Below are 25,898 nucleotides of genomic sequence, written 5' to 3'. Positions count from 1 at the left end.
AGAATTATCCGGCTTATAAAGTATGCATGAGCATTAGCGAATTCTTGTGAAGTTTATGTTAATGGTAACTAACACACATTTATGTTGTTGAAGGGGATTTTACCCAACAAAATTATATTATACTCTATTAACAAGATGAAAGTTTGTAAGTTGCATTATCCATTAATGAATTACTTCAACAAAAAAAAAAAAAAAATTTCATTCGCAGTCATTTTATTTTTTGAAAATTATTTCTTCACTCTTTTTTATTATTTTAATTAATTAAAAAATAGAAGAGTTTTCTTATTTTTGTCTTATTTCGAAATTTTTTCAATTTTCTTTTTTATATAAAAGAGATATTAGAGAAAAAAAAATTGCATAGTAACATTAGAATATGGCAAATGCAATATTTTTTTTTTATGTCATTTTTTACATTTTTTATCATATCAAGTTTCTCTTAGGTAATATTTTCTTATGCAACATTTTTAAATTAAAAAGTAAATCTGTTATTTTTAATACACTTTTTTTTAATAAAAAAAAGAGTTGAAGTTAATACCAATAGAGTTTATATTTATAAAAAAAAAAAAAAATTTTACGAAGAAATCACATCTGACAATATTGATGGATCTTTTTTAAATTCTTTAATCATTTTACAATATATGACTTTTACAAAGTATATATATATATGTAAGGGGAATGAAGAAAATTTAGTTCAATTATTTGCTTTGTCAACTCAAACAGACCGGTTTCACTTTCTGCTGGAAGCACATTGTAACGCTTGCAAGCTTATATAACGGTGACATAAATATTTGCAAAGAGGTGAATTGATTATAATGCTTATCACATAGATTATTAACACCATTTAATTAAGTTCGCCACATTGTTTATATAAACAAAACATTTGATACAATATTTTTTTCAATAATTCCATTTTTTTTTTCATTTAACAGTCTAATTATATTTATTAAATAATTTTTGTAAAAATATTATTTTTTATACAAAGAAAATAGAAATTATTGCAAAAAAAAATGAATTTTAGAAATATTTTTGTAAAATTTATTAGTTTTAGTATTATTGTCAACTTTAGTAATTATGTCTGACTAAAACCAACTTGTACTACTGATAAAATTACAATGATTAATAATAATTGACAAAAACTGATTTTATTTACCTACTTTTAAAATTACCGAAAAAGTCTGAAATCGATTTATACTACTGGTAAAATTATAAAAATTAAAAAAAAATGAAAGTTGACTTGTACTACTGATTTTCTAATTTATTTATAACGGCTGACTAAAACCAAATTTTTCTACTTAGAAAATAGAAAAAAAATTGCAAAGTCTGACTAAATATTGACTTTTACTACTGATTTTCTAATTTATTTATTATGACTGATTAAAACTAATTTAATTTATTAATAAAATTAACAAAAATTACAAAGCCTGACTAAAATTGATTCATACTACTGTTAAAATTACGAAAATGCAGAAAGTCGAATTAAATATTGACTTGTACTACTTATTTTTAAATTTATTTATTACGACTGACTAAAATTAATGTTTTCTACTAAGAAAATAGAAAAAATTACATTTTGACTAAATATTGACTTTTACTACTGATTTTCTAATCTAATTATTATGATTTTATTTATTTATTATGGCTGACTAAAAGAAATTTTATCTACTTAGAAAATTAACAAATAATTAGAAAGTTAAAATATTTTTTTGACTACTAATTTTCTAATTTAGTCTGATGGAAACTGATTTGTACTACTGGTAAAATTATAAAAATTAAAAAAAAATGAAATTTGACTTGTACTACTGATTTTCTAATTTATTTATAACGGCTGACTAAAACCAAATTTTTCTACTTAGAAAATAGAAAAAAAATTGCAAAGTCTGACTAAATATTGACTTTTACTACTGATTTTCTAATTTATTTATTATGACTGATTTTATTTACTAATAAAATTATTAAAACTTACAAAGTCTGACTGAAATCGATTTATACTACTGAAAAAATTATAAAAATTTTAAAAAAATGAAAATTTACTTGTATTACTGATTTTTTAATGTATTTATTATGGCTGACTAAAAACAATTTTATCTACTTGGAAAATAACAAAAAATTAGAAACTCTGACTAAATATTGACTTCTACTACTGATTTTCTAATTTATTTATAACGGCTGACTAAAACCAAATTTTTCTACTTAGAAAATAGAAAAAAAATTGCAAAGTCTGACTAAATATTGACTTTTACAACTGATTTTCTAATTTATTTATTATGACTGATTTTATTTACTAATAAAATTATTAAAACTTACAAAGTCTGACTGAAATCGATTTATACTACTGAAAAAATTATAAAAATTTTAAAAAAATGAAAATTTACTTGTATTACTGATTTTTTAATGTATTTATTATGGCTGACTAAAAACAATTTTATCTACTTGGAAAATAACAAAAAATTAGAAACTCTGACTAAATATTGACTTCTACTACTGATTTTCTAATTTATTTATAACGGCTGACTAAAACCAAATTTTTCTACTTAGAAAATAGAAAAAAAATTGCAAAGTCTGACTAAATATTGACTTTTACTACTGATTTTCTAATTTATTTATTATGACTGATTAAAACTAATTTAATTTATTAATAAAATTAACAAAAATTACAAAGCCTGACTAAAATTGATTCATACTACTGTTAAAAAAATTACAAAGTCTGACTAAAATTGATTCATACTACTGTTAAAATTACGAAAATGCAGAAAGTCGAATTAAATATTGACTTGTACTACTTATTTTATTTTTTTTCTTTATTATGGCTAAATTTTTTTTTTTAGTAAAAATGATAAACTTTTTTTTTTGTGTTTCAGCATATTCACGACATAAACAGCCAAGTGGCGCAGTTTCGCGATCTTTTAATAAGCATTGGCCAATCGCGAGATTGTCCCGAGCTTCGCGAAAGAATTCGAAAATTACGAAGAAATTGTGTCGAAGCTTGCAAAACCACATCACAATTGGTACTTCCTCAAATGCGAAGGTATGTGTTTAAAAAAAAAAAAAAAAATGTTTCTCTCTATTTTTTTTTCCAGCCAACTTAATTAGCATTTCTACAGCTTAATTTGCATTGCACAACTCGACGTCGTTGACTCTGTTTTGTAAACTAACAAACCTCTATTCAATCTTTCCCTCGGTGTGCGCTGAATTTATATTTTTATTTATTCATTTGACAAAACAAACATTTCTCGTTTTTTTTTTTTTTTTGCACAAATATGCTGACAAAAAACCAAATTTTAAACACATATATATATATATATGCACAGTAAATTTTTTAACTTTAACTTTATTTTTGTTGTAAATTTATAAAAATTTATATAATTTTTATATTTATATAAATTTATTATTATTTATCAATTATTTTTTTATTTTTTTTAATAATTTTTCATTAATTTATTAATTTTTTGTTATTATTGTATTGTACGGGTGCGTAAATTTTTTCTTTTTTTTTATATATATATATTAGTGATGTTGAAAAGTATGCTCGAAAAGAAAAAAAAAAGAAAAATTGTCCAATTTTTTGTAAAAAATGCAAAAATAAATTTCCGAGAAAACACAAAATTTATATTTCCATTTAGATGCGGCTTTAAACATCTACCCAGGGAGCTTTCGTAAAGAAAAGCTCGACAATCCAAAGCTTTTTGGGGGAGATAAAATACTACACAAGGGGATCAATCATAAGCACCGTTTTCACGAAATAAAGTCGATTTATATATCTATCCTAAGATGAGGATTACTGCAATTTGTATAAAAAAAAAAAAAAAAAACTTTTTATGAACTTCAAGGATAATTTACTATTATGAAAAAAGTGCCGTTTTTTCTAAAATCCTGTGAATTTATTAAACTCTACAACAATAGTTTATTACAGTAAAAATAAAAAAAAGATTTAAAAAATTATAAAAAAAAAAATATTAATTTATAGTTTCACAAAAAAAAATTCATTGTTGATATTAAAAGTTTTTTTTTTTATTTTTTTTTCCTCCTAGAGATATAAACATGAAATTTTAGATAGTAAAATAAGTAAATGGTTAAAAATTTTTTTACGATCAATTTTCTAGATACGTAACACTGATTTTATATTTTGTCCAGAGAGAGAGAGAGTGTGTGAGTATAACTTTACATAAATCAGAGATTTTATAGTCAACGATTTATAGTGGAAATTGTTATGTTCTCCTGAGGAAAGCATTTCAATTTCAGGGGATTGTTAATACTGTGTATACATGACATTTTTATTGCGTTATAAATGTGTAAATTTGTATACAATTGATTTGGAAAATTATTTCGTGTTACTGCTATAATAACATTTAAATTACTTTTTAAAATTAAATTAAATTGTAATTAACATTTTATTCCTTGATAAATGAAAATATAATTTGTAAACTTTGATTTTTACTACTTATAAAAAAAAATTACAATAATAACTATTTTTTTTTGTTCTTAATAAAAATGATAAAAAAAAATAAATTAAAATTGTAAAAAAATGTTTGACTAAAACTATTTTTACCACTTAACAATTGAAAGAAGATTAATTCTGGCTGACTAAATCTGATTTTTACTACTGAACATTTAAATTTGCTTTTTACTAAATGAGAAAACAATGAAAAAGTTTTGTCTGACTGTAACTTTCTTTTAATACTGACACTAATGTTCGATGATTTAAAAAACAATTTGACTTAAAATATCGGTAACTATTTATATTAATGCAGTGAGAAAACTTTTTGTCTGACTAAAATTGGTGTTTACTACTGTTAAAATGAAAAAAAAATTGTTTAAGAAAATATCTGTTACTACTACATAAATTGGAAAACTTTTCGTCTGACTATAATTTATTTCTACTACTTACACCAGAATATGAATAATTATAAGGATTATTGAAAATTATTTGAAAATTATTTGTAATTAATTCGTAATTAATAATTAATAATTAATTTTCAGTCAACTAGTAATTATTGTTACAAATTAATTAAAATTAACTATAATATACAGAAATTAATTATTAATTTTAATTAATTTTTAATTAATAGTTAATTTTAATTAAAAGTTTTATTGTTAGCGCACTTGTTGGGAAATTTTGCCACATTCATTTGCAAAATATTGCATAATTTATTTATATCTGTGAATTATTTGGCAGATCTTTCTCTCTCTCTCTCTCTCTGTCACTATCTTCACTTTATTGCACATGTACAAGAACACACTTTTCGGAGATCGCAATTTTAATAATTTATTGAAAATTTCTAAGGTAAGAGACGTGACATTTTTCGAATACTGAATAAACTATGATGACGATCGTGTGAAATGGGTCAACTTAAATTCTAGCAAATGATGAGACTGAATAAGTCTGCCCTCCTCATGTTTGAAAACTCTCGCAATTAGGAGCTACTGTGGCCTTTGAAAAATCCCCTCAGGGAATTTGCCTTCTGTAATGAAAGCCTAAATATTTTATGAGAAGTCTTTTCACTATATATCAAGCAAAAATCATCAAGTCCTTCTTTTTTTCTCTCTCGTTAATATACACATATATAACTATATAGAGTATATAGACAAAATAAAAATAATACAATCATTGATAAATAATTCAGTAATGTAAATTTTCACATTTATATTTTTATTTTATGACAGCTAATTATAGTTTTGTATTAATTAAATTACTTTTGAAGTATAATTATAAATTTTTTTTTTTAGAATTATTAAAATTTTTCTATCATTTTATATTGTCAGTAAAATTTTTTTACGTTTAACCACTTTTTTTTTATATAAAACATTTTTTTGCGAAAATAACTTTTTATAGCGTATAAGTTATTTTGTGAAAATATATTTAAAAAAAAAAATTACATACTTGTCTAATATTTTGATATAAAAATTCACAACACTATAATATGGATCAAAATAAAGTTCAATATAAATATAAAAACTGGAAAATTCAATAAAAAAATCAATAAATATCATTAAAAAAAGAATTTTTAACCAATAAAATTTTGTAATATTTTTTATATCTTAATTTTTTTTTTTATTAAAAAATATGCTAGAATCTGTTTTTTTAATGTATTAAAATAAATAAATTTTTAAGTTTTCCCTATGTAATATATATAGATATTATTTTCGTAAAATATCTGCAATTTCATTTGTGGGGTTAAAAAATTGGATGACAAAAAAGTTATGAAAGGCAAGTTTAAGTGACTTATGACCTCATCTTTGCTTTTTTTTTTTTAGTGTTTTGAAAAATATATTACTCACTGAGATGATGTTGGACATTACTGAAGATTATAAAAAGAAGGGACCCTATAAACATCAAATTGCCATTTCGTTCGTATACTTATATCCCTATAAACATGATACCAACATACAATGCTCGTTTACAACTTGAAAAAAGAAAAGAATTTCCATTCTTCTCGTCAACTTCTCTAAATTGAAAAGTTTAGCTATGTGAGAAGAAATAAAAAAATTTTTTTTTTTTAAATTAAATTTTCATTACCTTTATTCAAAATATGCAGAAAATATTTAAATTAATGTTAAATAATAATAATATTTTAAATATGCAGAAAATAATTTTGAATTAATAATATTTTATTAGAAAATTATAATTAAATTCACTACAAAAATATGTAATTATAATCACAGTTAAATATCATGGAAAATTAATTAAAAATTCAAATTTAAGTTCTTCATCGAAAATTAGAGTTTTTTTTTATTTTCATGATAATAATATGCGTGATTTTTAACCTCAGAAGAAAATTTCACTAAAGTGTCATAAAGTTAGGAACGAACTTTTGGAAATGATAAAAAGTTTTACGGACGATAGACACGCAGAGAAACTTGTTTATAGCGAATCTTACTAAATGAAGAAAGTATATAATTGATGGATTTACTTTTAATTTCAGTTTTCTTTTTTTTTTGTTCCAAAAAAACAAAAATAATGTTGAATATCTATTTTTATCTTATGATGATATGTCAGTTTAGTGAAAAAAAAGTCAAAGTGCGTTCTTTCGACGAAGCCCGGAATTTTTTTCATTATTCACGGAAAATGTTGTGTTGAGAGTGGCATAATAATGTATATATACGAAAAGAGATTGCAATATTAATATTTGCAGGAAGAAGGCGTTAAAAAAATTTTTTTTTTAAATTGAAAAAAATTTAAAGTATACTTCAAAAATTTTTGAATTCTTTAATTTTTTTTTTTAAATTGAAAAAAAATTTAAAGTATACTTCAAAAATTTTTGAATTCTTTAATAGAAAAAATTTTCTTTTGTTATTTGAAACTATAGGCACAGAATAGAAAACACAACATTTTATATTATAAAAGAAAATAAAAAAATAAATTTTTTTTAATATATAAAATAAATTAAAAAAAAAAGAAAAATTTTATTGCTTTATGTGAAATATAAAAAAAAATTTATTTCGTACATTTTTTTTTTTAGTTTGTAAATTTGAAAACTAGTTTTAATGAAAAATATATTTTTTTTTGTCTTTTGAAAAAATAACGTGGAAATATGATTTATTATAGGGCTATTCGTTAATTTGATGATGATCGAGAGACAGATTTCTTTTCGTTGGATATAAAAAGGGTGAAATGCTTTTAGGAAAACATATATGCAAGCTTGTTCTCTGGGTAGGTCGTTAAACAACACATTAAGGTGGCCAAACACCAGACTAGCTAACGAAAACAGAGAAATTGGTTTAAAGTGATGTATATATGGTGAAAAGCTGTTTGTGGCACGTCATATGATGTTGTATAAACTTTAAAGTTCCCTTGATATATGCATATATAAATACATTGGCTAAAATGTATAAAATTCATATGTATATATATATAGTAGTATCTTTGTGTTATTATTTTTATAGTGAAATTTTTTTCTATTCACTACTAATTGGAAAATTAAAGTATACATGAATTTCAAAAAAAAAAAAATTCATGTCTGACTTAAAATTGACTGTTACTACTGATAATAAAATTATACGATTTGTCTAACTACAAATGGATTTTACTATACTAATTTTATTTTTAAAATTAAATAATTGTCTGACTACAAATGGATTTTACTACTAATTTTATTTTTTAAATTAAATAATTGTCTGACTACAAATGGATTTTACTATACTAATTTTATTTTTAAAATTAAATAATTGTCTGACTAAAACTGCCGTTTACTACTAAAATCAAAATCATAAAATGTATTGTCTGACTGAACCTATTTTTTACTACTTATGCGAAAGTTACGAGGATAACACATTTTGTCTGAATAAAAATATAACTACTGAAATAATTATTTTAGGATTTTTAACTGTCTGACTAAAATTGACTTTTACTACTGATAACACAAGAGTTTTAAAAAAACCATTAAATCTTCTAGTCTGACTTAAAATTTTAATTACCACTGTCTATTACAATTTTGATTTTTCTGCAGTTTCACTGAAGATTTACCTTTACTACTGAAATGCGAATGTTACAAAATTTATTTCCATAAAAATTTAATTTTTTTTAACTAAAAAGGCACATGTGTTTGAAAATTCTTTTTCAACTTTCAATTTTTATTTATTTACAATAATGTCGGTTATTTTTTTTTTTTTTTTTTATAAAACTAACTTTGGTCACGTATGTAAGGGACTTGTGGCATATTAATTTTGTATGGATCCTGGTTTCACATAAAAGGGGAATATCCTTCGTCCTTTGTGTTATATAGAGCGTTATCTATAAATAATTCAGGATTTACATAATTTATGATGATTCAGATGATTTCGCATATATGCCTTGTTCAAAATTTCCTTATATATATAGTATAATTAACTGTGAGTCACCTCAGAACATGACTATTTGGTTAACCAAAGGGCTTTTCAGTTTGAGTGACAGACAAACGTTTATATATTGTAACAAGAGAAAATGAATTTTTTTTTTTTTCATTAATTTAGAAAAAAAAAGAAATATCAGAGAATTAATAAAAATAAAATATATAAATAAATTTTTTTTTTTCTCTAATTTTCAGTGCTATGGAGGCAGGTATACCAGCAGACAGTCCAAATTTAGTTCTATTATTTTTCTTGGCTCAATTATTTCTTCGCGAATTATACAAAAGCAAAAATTTGATTCGCATCGTGCCAATGGACATGACAGGATATTTTGGTAAAAAATTTCCCCTTCTTTTTCATTGAAATTAAAATATTCAACTTGAATTTAATAAATTTTTTATGTATAAATTTTGAATTATTTAAGAAATCAAATTTTAAACTATATAGAAAGAGAAAAACGAAAAAAACATTTTTTTTCAGGAAAATTATTAGGAAAATATTTTCTCAATTTATTTTTGATTCTTTATCTCTTGAATTGTAATGAAAAACGTAATAAGAAGTTAACTGATTTTTTTTTTAGTTAAATTGTCATTTTTTCTCATTGAATGTTATAACAAAAAGATTAGTGTGGAAAAAAACCACTGTATTTATTTCGGAATTTAAATTAAAAAACTTAGTAAATCCATTTGTGGAAAAAATAAAGAAATACAATAGAAAACTTTAAGTAAAGTTGACACCAACTTTTTTTTTTCTTTTCATTTTTATATAATACGCGTTTTCAAGATGAAATCAATATATTTATTAGAAAAATGACAAGAAATCCAAAATAAATGGTTTTCTTATGACGCAAAACTTTGGTCGTTTATTTTAATTCTACTTTTTCTTTTAATAACAGATTAAAGGGGGGGAAAAAAAATGTTTACAACTTTTTTTTATGTTCTAACAATTTTTTAAGAATTTTTTTTTTTTCTGTGACGAGTTGAATATTTTTTTTTTTGCCGAGGGAATTTAAATAATAAATTGAATTTAATTCAACAGAGAGCAAATCGGGGCCATCAAATATTGGGAACGTCATTACACAAATCCTTTTGTGCAAACAGATTACACTGGATTTCAACGAAGAAGAACTTTGCAGTATTCAAAAAGATTCCGAAGAAATAAATGCCCTCATAGCCGAGTTGCAGGAATTTATGCCACAATCAGAAGCTGACACTGGTGAGTTTCACTGCTGCTTTTAATTAACACTTATTGCGCTTTATAATCATTTATACTTCTCTTTTTTTTATGCAAAAATTTAAACAATAAAACGGTAATTTTCTTTTTTTTAAATGAAATTAAAAAAAAAAAATGTTTCATTATTTTTTAATATATATGTAAAATAGAAGCGCTAAAGACGAAAAAATAAAAAAAAATTGAAATATGAATACACACAAAAAAAAAACCCCCCTTTAGATACGAGTTTAGTTTCGTTTACTTTTCATAAAAAGCGATTTATGTATTTACACACATGGACCAATGCATAATACGTTGCTTTTTCAAATTTTTTTTTTCTCTCATTCTCTTTCGTAATTTTGATAAATTGCTGGGAAAAAAAAAATTTTACATTGATTAGGTGGAAAAAAAAGAGTAAACGTTGTTGGCAATTAGTAAATGTTGAAAAAGATTTTTCAAGAATTGGCATTTTTTTTTTAAATATATAACAAAAGTGATTTTTATTCTCAACTGAAAAAAAATGTATAATAATTTAAATTATAATTATTGTAAAATTTTTAATTGATAAAATAATTTATAAATTATTAAATCATAAAGAAATTTTGTTTTTTTTTTCTTTACAGAACGACCAGTTGCACTTCAAGAGGCAGCAAGTCGTGTGAATCGAAGTAATGGAAATAGGAAGGTCTACCGATGGGAAAATAGGTCCAGAAATCCGTCTTATATACGTGGAACGTTCAATTTCTTATGCTGCTCCAGACCGAACTACGTTTAAAACGCGGTAAACTTTTATCTCCCCACCCCTCGCCCCCCCCCCCAGTCTGAATTATAAATACGTTTATATACATCTATATATATATATACGAAACTCGGTTATAACTTCCTCCTTAGAGAATTAATTATAAAGTCGACCATTTAATGAGACCAAAGAGACCGACGATATTTTCCTAATGCTCTTAAAACCATTATTAAAGGACAAAATTATGAAACAAAAGAATGGATAATTTTACTTCTTCAGTAGGAAAATGAAGATGTTACAAAAAAAAAAAAAATTGATCAATTTTTTTCCCTCCTCTTTGGTATTATTAATTAATTAATTTATTTATTAACTAATTAAAAACATTTCGTAAAATTATTATTCATTAAAAACATTTCATAAAATTAATTAAGAAAATTTTATAAAATTATTATTTAACTAATTAATAAAATTATTAATTTTTTATTAACTAATATTATTAAATTAATATTTTTTCTCAATTATATTTAACATTATTTATTTATATATATATATATTTAGACAGATGCCCTATTTTTTTGTACATATTACGATCATCAAATATTAACGAATAAAACATAAATTCTTTATAACCGATTTTTCTTTTTTTGGGATTAGAATTTTTTTTTCTATACTTAGAAGAAATATTTTTTTTTTTTTATTAATTTAATTTTTATATACAGGTAATTTTAAATAACTAATCAGGGGTGGACAAAGATATTTTAAAAATTTATTTCTGAATTATTATATATATATTGATTTTTAATATGGAATTAAAAATTATTTTTTATCAATCTTGATATATATATGTCAATCGTAATAATGATATATGTATATGTATGGCCAAAAAAAAATATATATAAATTAATAAAAGGCTCGAATACTGCCCACCCCTGCCATTAACATAAATTATAGAAAAATTAGAAAATAAATTAGCTGTCGATTAATATTAAAATATACATATGGCCTTTGGACAAAAAAAATTCGAATTAAAAATCAAAATTCCATAAAGGCGATTTTAATTAAAAAGACTAATTTATTTTATTTTAAAAATACCACTTAGCACATTGGTCTCTTTAAAGTGACTTGGAAAATTTTTTATTACTCAAAGACGTTTATATATAACTGTGATATAGATGTTGTAGTGTTTTACTAATAAAAAAAAATATTTTTCATATGTTTCGATAATCGACCAAAATTTATTAATTTTAATTAAAATTTTTATCTTTTTGCAGTACAAATATAATTATTATTAAAAAAAAATTATTTTATCAAAATAATTATTCGATTTCTTACAAATGAATTTAAAATAAATTCTTAATAAAATGGGGGAATGTACTCTTGTCGAATAATGGATTTTTCTAATATATATATATGAAACTTATAGATTAAGGGACCATTATAAATAAATCATAAGTTTATTAAAATAATAAATTATATACTTTAGTAAGAAATTAGAGAAAAAAATACACAAATATAGTTATATACTAAGATTTCTTTTTTTTGTATTAGTTAATATTTTGTTAATGAGGTTATTTATACTCCATATAGAAATTGGAAAATAATCCATCAATTAATTTCATTTATAAATGATGAATTTTCTTAGCTTCAATTTTTTTTTTCTTCCAATTTTCGATAATAACATTTTTTCCCATTCTCTTGAGATTTTTTTATATATATATATTTTTTATTTTTCTTAAAAAAAACACTAATTTTAACAAAAAAAATAAATTTTAAATATAAAATCAAATTTCATATTTATCGAAACGAAATTTGTTTCACATAAAAAAAAAATAAATTTATTTTCCCCCTTTCAAAAGAAAAATATTTTACACACGAAAAAGCATTATTTTCACAAGGAGAAAGATTTATTATTTTTCATATATACAAAACGATTAAAATTTGAGCAAATAAAAAGCAATTGTCCTACATGGAAAATTGTCTTTTCATAAAAAAAAAAAGAAAAAAAAATTGTTTTCCAGCTAACAAATGATTGTTTAATTTTTATCATTTATTATGAAAAATGATGATATAAAAATAAATTTCTAAGATAAATTTTTTTCCTAAAAAAAAGTAGAGTTTCAATGATTAACATTTAAAATATAATTTTACTTATTATTTTACATACTTCAATGTGCTAAGTGGGAATTAAAGAATAAAAATTATTATTTTTTTAAAACTTTTATCTAAAACGGAAAAAAAAAATCTTTTGATTTTTCAAATTTATCTTTGTTTAAAATAGAAAAACATAATATTACTTTATTTGGGAACAAAATATCTTTACATATAACCATGGACCAGAAAAGCATACATACATAATAGATGTGAAATGAAATTTCAAATTTAATTTTCTTTTTCTAAAAAAAAAAAAATGGGGTCCAAATGCTTATTTAATTTATTTATAATTATTAAATTGTGTTTTTTGAAAATTTTCGCAAAAAAAATGTAGAATATAAATTAAATGTAAATATTATTTAGAATCACAAAAGCAAACAATGTCAATATTTCGTGATATACATAATTACATTTGTAGAATTACGAGTATATATAGAGAGATATTTAACTCACATATATACCTACATATATATACTCATTTAGCATTCTGAAATATATCTGGGATAATTAACTTTATACGAATCAAATTGTTAATTATTAAAATTTCAGAATTTACATTCATAATTGTATTTGGAAAAAAAATGACAGTTTTTAATTAATGAATTTAATTTTATCGAGATACGTTATTAATATATAAAAAGAATGAAATATTTCCAGATATGAATATTTGCTCTTTGATTATATGGGACAAAGTAGATTATTAAAATGTTACAATCTTAAAATAAAGTTCTTTAATATTTATAGATGAAAATTAATTTAAAAAAACAATTTTTTTCTAATTTACAAAATTTTTATTTATAAATATAAAGGAAAAGTTTTTTTTTTTTTGAAAATACTTTTAGATATTTTGTCCCATATAAATATATTTAGATATAGTTAAAACAACTATAGTGAACTAAAGATCGTATTGTAAAATAGAAATTAGTTATTCCCTTGTTGGAAAAAATATTGTAACTATATAGTTTCTTATTAATCAAAATCAAATCTTTAAAGTTTATATAATCAAGTGATATATCTCGTTTATCACTAATTGTATAAATAAATTATAAAACGAATTTAATAATTCGAACACCATTCATGAATTTACATATGTTATTTTTACGCACAAGCATATCAGTCGCATGAATAATAATAAAAATTTATAATAATACTAATAAAAATATACTACTACTAATAATAATAATAAAAAAAAATAAATAATAATAATCTTCAAATCGATTAAGCGACTTTTTGTACTTATAATATTCAATTCTTGTAGACGTCATCACCTTCACTGTCGAATAGTGTTGGAATATAAGTAGTTCGTTGCATAGAAAAACAAAAGATCATATATATATAAAAAAATAAGTGAAAAAATTTAACAATTTTTGTGTATTTTTTTTTTTGCAATTAATTTGCCAAAAAAATAATAATAAATCAAAATAAAAAATTGATCCTCTGTTTATTCTATATGCGGTTTACGGGTAAAAAAAAATTACGATTAAAAATGTACTATTGATTGCACTTCTGACAAAGAAAAAAAAAAAGCCTCGCACTAAATGGACTCTTATAAAAATATGTACTAATTTGAAAGTTTAATTGAAATGTAAAAATTTTTTTTTTAAAAGACATCATAAAAATTGTATAATTGAATAATAGAAAGTTGGTAATTAGTGGTAGGTTGAAAAAAATTAAATCGTGTTTAAAAATAAAAAGAAAAATAAAAGAAGTTTAACATAAGTTTACTTATACTATATATATATATGTAGTCGACTATTACTCGTTTGGGATTAACTTAAGCATTATAAATACATATATAGTGTATGAGGGTCAGAACGGCATCAGTGGTAAATATTTAGAACGTATGTAGAAAAAAAAATCGACCAAAATGTCAATTTTCTCTTTATTCGCTATATAGAGAGTTTTATTATTATAATAGAATAGATTAAGGAGATAATAGAAAAATAAAACGATTATTTATTGTATAAACAACGATATTTAATTAAAAATTTACAATTATTTAAATGTAAATAAAAAAATGAGATGTTTCATTGAAAAACAAATTTTATTGCTGTTGGAAAGTTAACTATATTATTTTCCTATTTTTTCTGTCTTTGTATACACATATATATATATATATATATACATATAGAAAAGTTAATGAATATTTTATTATGTTATTAAAGTTGCGAAACTATAATAAAAATATAGAATATGTATATCAATTTTTATTCCTTTTTATTATTATTTTCTGAATAATTCCAAATTCCCATTTTTATTTTATCAAATCAATTTGTTAAAAATAAAATTTTAATTACTAAGAAGAAAGAATTAAGAAAAATTAATTAATTACAAAAAATTTGTCAAGAATTAAACAATTTATAATTTTTCTGATTTTGGACAATCCAATTGATTAAAAGGATGTGTGTCCTTAAAAGCAGGATGATTTTCTAAATTTTGGTTTATTTTCACAATATTTGGATATGAATTCACGTTCACTTTGTATGTATTGGCATTAAAAACTTGTGGAATTAGACAACAATCGGCTAAAGTGATATTATCACCAACACAATAATTATTAGAAGTAGTAGATAAAATCTTTTCCAATGCTGTAATTTAGAGAATTGCATTTTAATTCATTTGTATTGTTTTTTTTTCATTTATCATTATTATTTTTAGTTGTTATTTTCTGTTTATTCAATATGTTATTTGTTATAATTAAAAAATGAACGCACCAGTAAATCCTTTATTTATCCACAATTGTGTCCAATTTAACCAATTTTCATCTCCTATATGACTTTTGAGACCAACATTTTGTAATGGTTGAATTCCACTAATAATAATTTCACAAATTTCTCTGACTCTTGCTTTTTCAGTGGGTGTTTTTGGCATTAGTGCATTTTGCGGTCTTGTTTCTTCTAAATATTGCAAAATACTCATCTAAAAATTTTTTTTTTTTCATTTATTTATTTACAAATAAAAACATTGTTATTAACGATAAATAAAAAAATAAATTTTTTTTTCTAGTTTGTAAAAAAATTGCTTACTGATTCAATTAACGTTTGATTGTCTATGTGAAGAGCAGGAACTTTGCTCATTGGATTTATTTTTCGAAATTCATTAGTGTGTTGTTCGCCATCAGGTTTTACAATGTTTATTGGTTTTATTTCATAAGGTATTTCTTTTAAATTCAGTGCTTTGTGAAAAAAAAAATTTTTTTAATATTTTGTACTTTGCAAATAAAAATAAAAAAGAAAAAAAATTTTTTTTTTAAAATTGATTATTAAATTTATTAATATATTATCTTGTAATTAATTTTTTTAATTAATTACCTATTCGCACTCTCCACGAGCAAGAACTCCGCCAATAGGAATAAAGAATTGCCTATATATAGTCATTAGAAACAAAAGTTCAAAATCATATAATTATTTTTTATTTATTAATAATTTTTTAATTAGTTACATTATATAATTATATATTAATTTTATTATTTATAAAATTAATTATTATTAATTTTCAAATACTTTTTTAAAAAAAATTAATAATAATTTAATTCAAAAAAAAAAAAAAAATTAAGGCAATGCATTAGAATCTAATTAATTTCAAATATATATAAGTTTTATTTGTCTTATTTCTGTTTTGTAGGTAAATTTTAATGAATTCTTTATAATTTTAATGAATAATTAATAAATGGTTGGCAGCACTGTTTAACTTGTAGGTCAGTTGATTTTTTTCTTACTCACCTTGTTCATGATGTTATAAATATTTCTATTATAATTTTCAGTAAAACTTTATTATTTAATAATTAATTGAATCGATATTCTGATAATTTATTTATTTGATAAAAATGCAAACTTTTTTTTTTTTTTTTAACACCAAAATATACACTGGCATATAAATATAGACTTTTTCTCAATATTATATATCGTTGACCTTCACTCTTTTCTTTTAATTTTCTTTATCACTGGCAATTTTAATAAACTACTTGATAATTTTTATTAAAACCATATTACGATAATATTTTAGTAACTGACAGTAAGATAATTATTACGATTTCTGTATTATCTGTATTCGATGAGAAAATGAAAAGTATATTAAAAAAAAAATATTTTATTCTTAATTTTATTGAAAAAAAATCGTTTTAAATTATATTAATTTATTTCAAAAAAAAATTGTTAATTTTGAAATTATTTAAAATTATTTTTTTTTTTTGGTATAGTAGAAATTTGTAGTTTGACATTGTAATGGTGCGACATCTAAATTTCTTGAGTTCAAATTCTTCAGTAATATTTAGTTTATCTTTCCTTGGTATAGTTGAAATCAATAATTTTAATATTATCCTCATCAGAAATTATAGAAAAGATAAAAACATATTCAAATTTCTTTAGAAATAAATAATTTCAAATTTTTGATATTTCTAATTGATTTGATTGAATTAATTTCTTGCAATTTTTTTTGTAACTTCAAAAGGATTTATCTTAATTCAATATAATTTATTTATTAGCTCTAATATTTAATTTTTATATTTAAATCAGTAAAGGACTAAATTAAAATTTTAAATCGGAAATAAAAATAATTTCAACAATTAACATTATTGTCAATAATTATTGAATTTTAATTTAATATTTAGTATTTTAATACGAGTTACTAATTATTAGGCAATAATGATGATAATTGTAAATAATTATTATTTTTCTATCTCTTAATTAACAAATAAAATGATAATTTCATTTCGTTTTAAAATTTTCATATTATAGAAATTTATTCCATTTTATAAAATTCATTATTATGTCTTCTATTATTATAGATTATTATATTTTGTATTATTTATAAATATCAAATTAATTAATTTAGAAATTATTAATTAATTAGAAATTTTAATTAAAAAATTAATTAATATCAAAAATTATCATTAATTTCTGAACTTTCATAAAGAAAACAATATTTAATCCCATTTTGCTCTAATTATTCTTTACCTATTTTACTTCCTATTATAATTATTATACACTATAATTAATAATTATAATTATAGTATATAATAATTATAGTAATAAAATAAATTATAAATATAAAATAATATTTGTCTTTTCAATTTTTGAAAATTAATTTTTTCAAAATACAATAAAATAATTTTATATGAAAGAAGAATTATACAATAATAAAAAAATTTTTTATGAAACAATTTCCATTGTTCAATTTTTTTTTTATTAAGCCCATGTGGAAAAAGTAAATAAAATTTATATTGCAAATTGAGTATATATATTTTATATATAAATTATATTTAAATTATATTTAATTTTTTGCCATGAACAAAAATTAAATATAATTTTTACATAATTTAAATATAAAAAATATATACTCAATTTAAAATATAAATTATATTTACTTTTTCCACATGGGAGGTGAAATTTGAAAAATATAAATAGAGCTTACTTTGAAAAAAAAAAAATTATAAATAATGAAAGCTTTTGAATAGTGACATTGTTCGACGAAGGGTGGCAGTGGTGTAGTGCTTCAGGAAGAAACAACCCTCAGTGTTATGCTCGCCGCGAACGTTTTCGCACAGTGTATATTAAATAGTTTGTCGAGGCGGGTTTCTCAAAAAAGAAAAAAAAAAAAAAAATTATTATTTATCAGTGATTATTAATTTTTTTTTTTCGTGGTAAATTTTTTTTTTTTTAATTATACAAAAATAGTTCAGTGTGACTTTTTGGGTATTTAAAAAAAATTTTTTTTTTTTTTTGTTATTGTTGTTGTTTGTTATTCTTATTGCATTCATCGCTACCGACAAATTCTGTAAGTCTCTTTTATTTCTTTTGCTATATACTTTGATTGCCTGCCAAACGCACTTGAAGCTGAGCGCTTAAATTTATTTCGGCATATTTACGCGACAATGGCATTGTGTCTAAAAATTCAAAATCCTTCTGTAAACGGGCCAGAATTGATCTTTTTCTATATATGTTCTTTAGAAATAAAAATATTTTATTTTACAAAAAGCGGACAAGGAAATCGGTTTTTAGATAAAATTTTTATTCTTATACCGAAGAATTTTTCAAAGAATTTTTCTTTCTGAAATTTTTTTTTTTTTTTTTGCTAAAGTATATATGATAATTTGTCTTTTTTTTCGAAATATAGAAATAATGTATTAAAACATAAATAAGAAATGATAAATTTTTAACAAATGAAATAATTCTGAAGCTTAGCCAAGATCGGCATCGATCTGAACCGCACCTGAAAGCAGTTTTCATAATTTAGTCCAATCTCGTTAAAGTCACTGTTCAATAAAATTACTTAATTTTCAAACTGAATTTGATAAATTTTTTTTTCTTCTTTTTTTTGAAGAGATTTCTATTTTAGAAAAATCGAAGCTAAAAAAATAAATTTTAATAATTTTTTACTTTACTTGGTATTTTATCATTAAAAATGCAATTTTTAATTAAAATTCCTTTGGTGGAATATTAAAAATATACATACCTAACATTAAAATATAAAAAAAAATTTTTTTTTAATTTTATCAATATATTTTCCATAATGAATTTTGCCGCTCTTTATTATATGATTTATTCATAAATATTTTTTATTAATTAAAAAATGTAAAATAGAAATATTAATTCTTTGCGCGCAATGAATATTCGACTATTTTATTTTCAATTAATTTTTTAATAATTTTTCCCATATAGATATTTTTAATTTCGCATTATATATAGATATTGAAAAAAATAATTAAAATATAAATCTCGTAATATGAAAGGCTATATTTTTATTCTTATTCTTATGTTATGCGCGAAAAAAAGGAAATACTATAAAATATTCGAAACAATTTTAAAATTGTGCCAAGTGTACATTTTCTTTAATATATGCTAATTCTAGTTGAAGATCGTAACCTGGTTTCTAGTAAAACACATTACGAGATGAATTTATTATAATGTGTGTTAAAAAAAAAAAATTTTCTTTTTGCAAAATTTGTGTTTTTTTTTCTTTTTTAATTTCTACGTAAAATATTTGTATTTCAATTTCCTGGTTTTAATCCCACAAATTTTATATATTCAGAATTTTTTTTTCTTTCCTTTTTTAATTTTCCTTGTCACTCTTTCTATGCGAATTGAAAATTATTCATGATTTCAGAGGCTTTATTATTAGTTTATACTGGAATATATATATAGATTCTCGAGAGGGTTTTGTCCTCGCACAACGAGACATTCATGAGACAACTCTCCGGTGAATAGAATCAGAATGAGATTAGGAGGTTTTCCGCTCTTTGGTCAATGGTTTTCCTTTTAAGCCTCTTATTTACCTTCCTGAAACGAGAATTCTTTTTTTTTTAATTTGGAAAAAAATAACAAAAATTATTTTTTTATTTACAAAAATATTTTTGTAAAAATTATAATTTACAAATTTTGCAATAATTAAATTTTAATTTATTTTTAGAGTGGTAAATATAGGGTTAGAGAAAAAGGGAAAAATGCGCAAAGATAAAATTCATTCAGTGGTTCGGTTAATCGACTTCATCCGGTATTCATGAACTGTTCCTTATCTCTCCTCCAACAACTTAGGAAAGTTTCAGAAATTTACTAATCAGACTATTCATAACTGTCACAACCATTTTATATAACGCGGCATTAATCCCCATGATGGTAAAGTTTTAAAAATAATTAAAATTTTTTTTTAATCACATAAAAAAAGGAATTCGTTAAAAAAAAATTTCTTTTTAGTATAGAAAAAAAGGAAAATTAAGAAAGATATATAAATTTTTAAGTATCAAATAAAGTCGTCTGGTCAAGTATACATTTTGTAACTAGAGAGAAAAAGTAGTTTTACTACAAAATTTCATTTCTAAATATATATTCGTATAATAAACTTAAATTGTCGAAGAAGTTAAAATTTTTTGTTATTTAGTTAATGAAGTTATTTTGTGACTTTTTTTTTTTTTAATCAAATATAAACTATCGAAGTAAAAATTTTCATTAAATAAAAATTTACACGATACATTTTTATGAAATTAAATTATTTATAATGAAATAAAACTGAAAATATTTATAATGACAAAAAAAAGGAGGTAAAAATTAATATCACATACACGTTCGCGGTAACATATTGTGACCTTAAAAAAGGGCGCATAATTAATGTTCAGTAAAATGAATGACTCGCGAGTTAAAAATTGATTTATCTAATCTTTTTTTTTTTTTTTGAATGCAAATATTTTTTTCAGTTTCGAATAAAAAAAAAAAAATTTAATTTTTTAAAAAAGTTTTATATTACTAAAGGTGACAATGAATTTTTTTTTTTTTCATTGATGGATCAATATTGAGCGAAGAGTTAGTGTCCTTTCATCAGCGTGAAAATTGATGTTATCAAGTTTGGCAATTAGTGATGACATTCGCCTAAATTAACTATATTAATCTATTCAATATACACAGCAAAATGTAATTATGTTTCGAATATATATATATATACATAAGTCGCTTTAAAAAGCTGCCTAAACCTCATTTATATAGCCCGACAATAATAACCTTGGGCAAATTTTAAGTAATTGCATTCAATTGTGACGCTTAAAATGTCAAGGTCAAGAAAAATCACTCTATTCATCTATATAATTGCATTTAAAATTAATATAATACAATTTCATTTTGCAAATTTTTTGGACGATATTAAAAAAAAAAAAAAAAAAAATTACACTCCTAAATTAAAAAAAATAATTTCAATATTGAAAAATTTCGTATTTATAATATTTGATCTTAATTATATTGATGAAAATTAATTAAATATATACACACATCTCTATAAATCCTTGAGTAAATTATTTATGTATTTTCATTTTGAAATTTACGTCGTTGAAAGTTTTCATATTTTCGAAATTTATAGCTTTTTCAATCGCGAGAGCTTTAGTGAACAGTTCTTTGAATTAAATATATATATGTATATATAAAATAAAGATAGAGAGATGGTTAAAGAATCTCAAAGCACGAGAAATAGTGTCTTTAAATAGGAAATTATGAGTGCTTCATTGTTTCGCGATGTCGCACACTTGAAATATATATTTCACACAGATTTTCTATATATCTATGATTTTTAAATGGAGCTATCCAATCTACGAGAATTAATGAACATTTTTCATCTCTCTTTCGTTCTTTTTGAACATTTTAATTGAACGTTTAAAGCATCAATGTCAAAAAATAAAAAAACTTCCTATATAGAAACTATATTTTCATCTCTTTGTAAATTTTTTTTTAATGAATAATTTAAGGAAAAATGAAAAAAAAAAATAAGTAAAGTAAATTTTTATTAGTTTTCAAAATTTAACTCTAAAATTTTATTTTTAAACAAAGGTTTCAATTATTTAATTATATTAATTTAATTAATTATAATTCATTTTAATTATTATTATAGTATTATTATAGTATTATTATTATTATTATTATTATTATTATTATTATTATTATTATTATTATTATATTTATTTATAATTAATTAATTTAATTATATTATATTTAGTTAATTGAAAGAAAAATTATTTTTATAATTAAATTAATGATATTTATTTGTTTATTTATATTTGTTGTTGGAAATTATTTTTTTTAGCATTTTTCACTTTTTTTTTTTTTTTTTTGAAATATTTATTTGAAAAAAAATTATTAGTTTTGATAAAAGTAGAAAATTATAAAAATATATATGGAAAAAAAAATTTTTCGATATAAAAATTTCTCTCGGGGTAAATTTTCGATGCCTTATTCACGATGAATTTAATGAGATCGACGAATTATAAGGTTTCTCCTTGTTGAAAAAATATTCAAGGAGAATTTGTGCATATTCATGTATAAGTCATTTTATATATAATAGACCTTATTATATGCCAATTGTGCACACTTTTTTTTATAAAGATATTATTATATATATATATAAAGATATAAGGATTTATTTTCCCGCATTGTTATTAAAATCTATATTGATTTTATTTATTATTTATCGTAAATAAACCAAAGTCTAATGGACTATAATTAATTAAGAATGTAAATTGCATTGCTGAGACTTTTTCTTATGATAAGCGTTATAGCATTATAAATTATAAAGTGAATCGTTATATTTGTTTCAAAGTATAACGACCTATAATAGTAGTAAAAGTTTACATAAAATGTGTCAATATCGTAATAACATTTTAGAATATATATTGTATATATTTATAACAAAGAAATTTAGAATTAATTGTATTGTTTCTTAAAATTGAGAAATAAATAAAAAATTAAATAATTTTTTTTTAAATAAAAATTTGATTAAGAAAATATAAATTTTAATATTTAAATTAGTTTAAAATGGTAAATTAATGATAAGAAGCTTGTTTTACTAGTTGCCACATCGTGCAATGATATATATGCTTCATATAAAAAATATTTGCAAAGTGTTATGAATTATTTTGAAAAATTTTGTTTGGCATTTATTTGAAAGTCATTATTTTTTGATTCGCAGTCATAAATCGACTGACCTGAATTGTCAAACATCGATCGTTTATAATTTCTGCATCAGTCGCCAATGCTAAAAATAATTCATAGATATTCGTCCTTATTATAAGTCAGGAATATGTCATATATATTGTATGAATGAAACTGTTTTTTTTTTTTTTAATTATTAAGTTTGTATGCAATAGAGACTACACAGGAAACTAATATAAAATACAATCAGTCAATTTATCATTGTAATTAAAATTAACTACAGTTATTTTCAATTAATCTTTATATGAGTTACAATAAAGAGTTTGGAAAAAATATACATCGAATTTATAATTATGAATTTTTTTTTCATATTAATAAATATAAAATAAATTTTTATTTTTTAAATAAAAATATTGGTTTTTTAAGAAATTAAAAAAAAAAATTTTTTAAATAAAAATTAAATAGTAATAAATGTGGGAAAATTAAACTTTACGATGACAAGGTTGTTTAGTTACTAAAAGTTTTGACATGTTTCTAGATACTTTTTTATATACAATAAAAAAGTGCCTATCGTATAATTTTCTAATAATCATTAACAGAAGAACTTTTATATAATTCGTGAAATTTGTCGATCGTGAAAATCGTCAGCACTCTATATATATATATATATAAAATAGTCTTAAAACTTTTTGGCAAAAGTCCATATTGCAATCATGGTTAAAGTCAGGGACTATAACTATAATACGAAAACAAGATGAAAGACACATGAGAAAAAATTTCCCAAAGGCTTTTGAGAAAAAAAAAAATTCTAATTTACAATTAGGAAAAATTTTCTTTTTTTCAACATTAAAAATAAAGCTTCAATATTTGAACAAATTTTTTTCACAATTTGAATGAATTTGAAATTTTTAATCAAATTTTTCTTTATAATTTTTAAATAAATTAATTTAAAAAAAATTGTTTTAACACACTATTTAAATTAGGGAAAAAAATTTTAATTAACTTTTACTGGGGAAGATTTATTTTTCTTTTTCTTTAGATATATAAATTATATAGAGAGAAAAGCTGCTGTGAAGTCGAATAGTTTCGAAAAACCTTGGCAAGCAACTTTGGGACATTTGACAGTGGTACGGGCGATTCGCACACTAATCAATGACTAATTGTATGTCTGTATTGGGATAAACTAGTTAGTTTAATCCCGGACCAGGGACGCATTTACAATTGTATTCGATAAATATAAACAAATGTTTTAAAGAAAAAAATTTTTTAAAAATATTTTTTTTCTACATTATTTTTTAAATTAAAAAGAAAGAATTTTTTTAGTGTGAAATATATATATAGGTGTGTGTATATATATATATATAAATGTAAATTTTTATTGATTCAAGGTGTTCTTTCGGTTGCTGACCATGATTCGTGACCTTTACTTTTATCTGTATTAGTAATCTCATAGAAGCATTTATCAGGTTACACTTGTTTCTTTTTTGTACTTGACATTTTATTTTTATATAGTTTAATGTCTGATTTTATTCTTCAAAAAAAAAAAATTTTTTTTTTTAAATATTTTTTATCTATTTGAATAAAAAATTAATAAATTCCATTTTTTTTATTAAAAAAAACGACTAAATTATATTTGTGGAAAAAAATCGAAATTTTCAAATATGTAAAATTTTTTTGGATTTATTATAATTTATTATAATTTAATAAAAAATTTTCATTCTTTGCTTTCTTATCTTATGTGAATCATTCCCTAAATGCGTAGCAATTTTTATTCTCCAGCACCTGGGTTACCGCACCCATTATTTTTCGAAAGAATTCTAGGAAGTCTGACATCAATTACAAAGGAATTCCCCCTGAATCATTCTGACACTATTCTTTTTCAACCAACAAAAAGTGTGACACAAATTTTCACACGCGGTGTATTTTTGTAAATATAGAAAAAAATTTAAATACATATATATTGTTTTAAAATTAAGAACAATTATTATTAAATTTATCTTTTACGTAAAATTAAATTTTTCTAAATCTAAATTAAAATCTCTAAATGTTTTTTTTACTTAACTATATCTTTTATTATTGGTACTAAAATTATACGAATTTTAGTTGTATTGTCTGATTAAAATTTATATTAACTACTGAAAATGAATTTGTGAGAATTTGTAATATGTCTGACTAAAATGATCTTTTACTACTAATGCAAAAAAATATACAAACTTTTGTCTGACTGAAACTGTCTTTTACTACTTATGTCAAGGTTATAATTATTTAGGAACATTTTGTCTGACTAAAAACGGATGTCACTACTTAAACAAAAAATAACTAGAATAAAAAACGTGTTGTCTGACCAAAAAATGTCTGTGACTACTTAAACCAAAAATTTTAATCGGGTTGTCTGACTAAAAATAATATTCTCTACTTAAACCAAAAAATTAATAGAATTTAAAACCCTGTTGTCTGACTAAAACAGTATATCGCTACTTATAAAATAAATTTTACTAGAATTTAAAACACATTGTCTGACTAAAAATTGCTGCTACTACTTGTACAAAAAATTATTGGAATTTTAAACC

At 21.5% G+C, this 25,898-nt stretch overlaps 3 protein-coding genes across 22 annotated transcripts in view; 2 read left to right on the top strand and 1 right to left on the bottom strand.

Annotated features, from left to right (window-relative positions):
- The window catches only part of LOC127289777 (uncharacterized), a 32,547-nt gene extending 21,359 nt beyond the window's left edge, over window positions 1-11,188 (top strand). For both annotated transcript variants that reach the window (XM_051317942.1, XM_051317943.1), the window contains 4 exons: window positions 2,859-3,025; window positions 9,021-9,157; window positions 9,862-10,038; window positions 10,659-11,188. In XM_051317942.1, coding sequence (XP_051173899.1) covers window positions 2,859-3,025; window positions 9,021-9,157; window positions 9,862-10,038; window positions 10,659-10,810 — 633 coding nt within the window. In that variant the 3' untranslated portion in view covers window positions 10,811-11,188. The remainder of the gene's footprint in view (window positions 1-2,858; window positions 3,026-9,020; window positions 9,158-9,861; window positions 10,039-10,658) is intronic.
- Window positions 11,189-14,354: 3,166 nt separating this feature from the next.
- LOC127289778 (probable maleylacetoacetate isomerase 2) lies at window positions 14,355-16,860 on the bottom strand. Its single transcript, XM_051317944.1, has 5 exons — window positions 16,648-16,860; window positions 16,237-16,288; window positions 15,952-16,100; window positions 15,640-15,844; window positions 14,355-15,513 (listed from the first exon to the last, which is right to left on the bottom strand). The coding sequence occupies exons 1-5, from the start codon at window positions 16,654-16,656 to the stop codon at window positions 15,284-15,286; spliced, it is 645 nt and encodes a 214-aa protein (XP_051173901.1). The 5' UTR covers window positions 16,657-16,860; the 3' UTR covers window positions 14,355-15,283.
- A 1,577-nt stretch (window positions 16,861-18,437) lies between these two features.
- Window positions 18,438-25,898, top strand: part of LOC127289764 (glutamate-gated chloride channel) — a 100,880-nt gene continuing 93,419 nt past the window's right edge. For all 19 annotated transcript variants that reach the window (XM_051317923.1, XM_051317922.1, XM_051317920.1 and 16 more), the window contains exon 1: window positions 18,438-18,700. The gene's annotated coding sequence lies outside the window, so the exon portion shown is untranslated. The remainder of the gene's footprint in view (window positions 18,701-25,898) is intronic.

This window comes from Leptopilina boulardi, unplaced genomic scaffold (genome assembly GCF_019393585.1).
Source record: "Leptopilina boulardi isolate dan_hultmark-lab unplaced genomic scaffold, ZJU_Lbou_2.1 LbouV2_51, whole genome shotgun sequence".
Taxonomy (NCBI): Eukaryota; Metazoa; Arthropoda; class Insecta; order Hymenoptera; family Figitidae; genus Leptopilina; species Leptopilina boulardi.
The sequence above is the reverse complement of the archived record's forward strand: the minus strand, read 5'-3'. Positions and strand labels throughout refer to the sequence as shown.

Coding starts and splice junctions, on each gene's coding strand:
- LOC127289778 (XM_051317944.1), bottom strand. Junction 16,101..16,236: donor CTCGTGGAGAGTGCGAATAG/GTAATTAATTAA, acceptor TTTTTCACAAAG/CACTGAATTTAAAAGAAATA. Junction 15,845..15,951: donor ATCAAACGTTAATTGAATCA/GTAAGCAATTTT, acceptor AAAAATTTTTAG/ATGAGTATTTTGCAATATTT.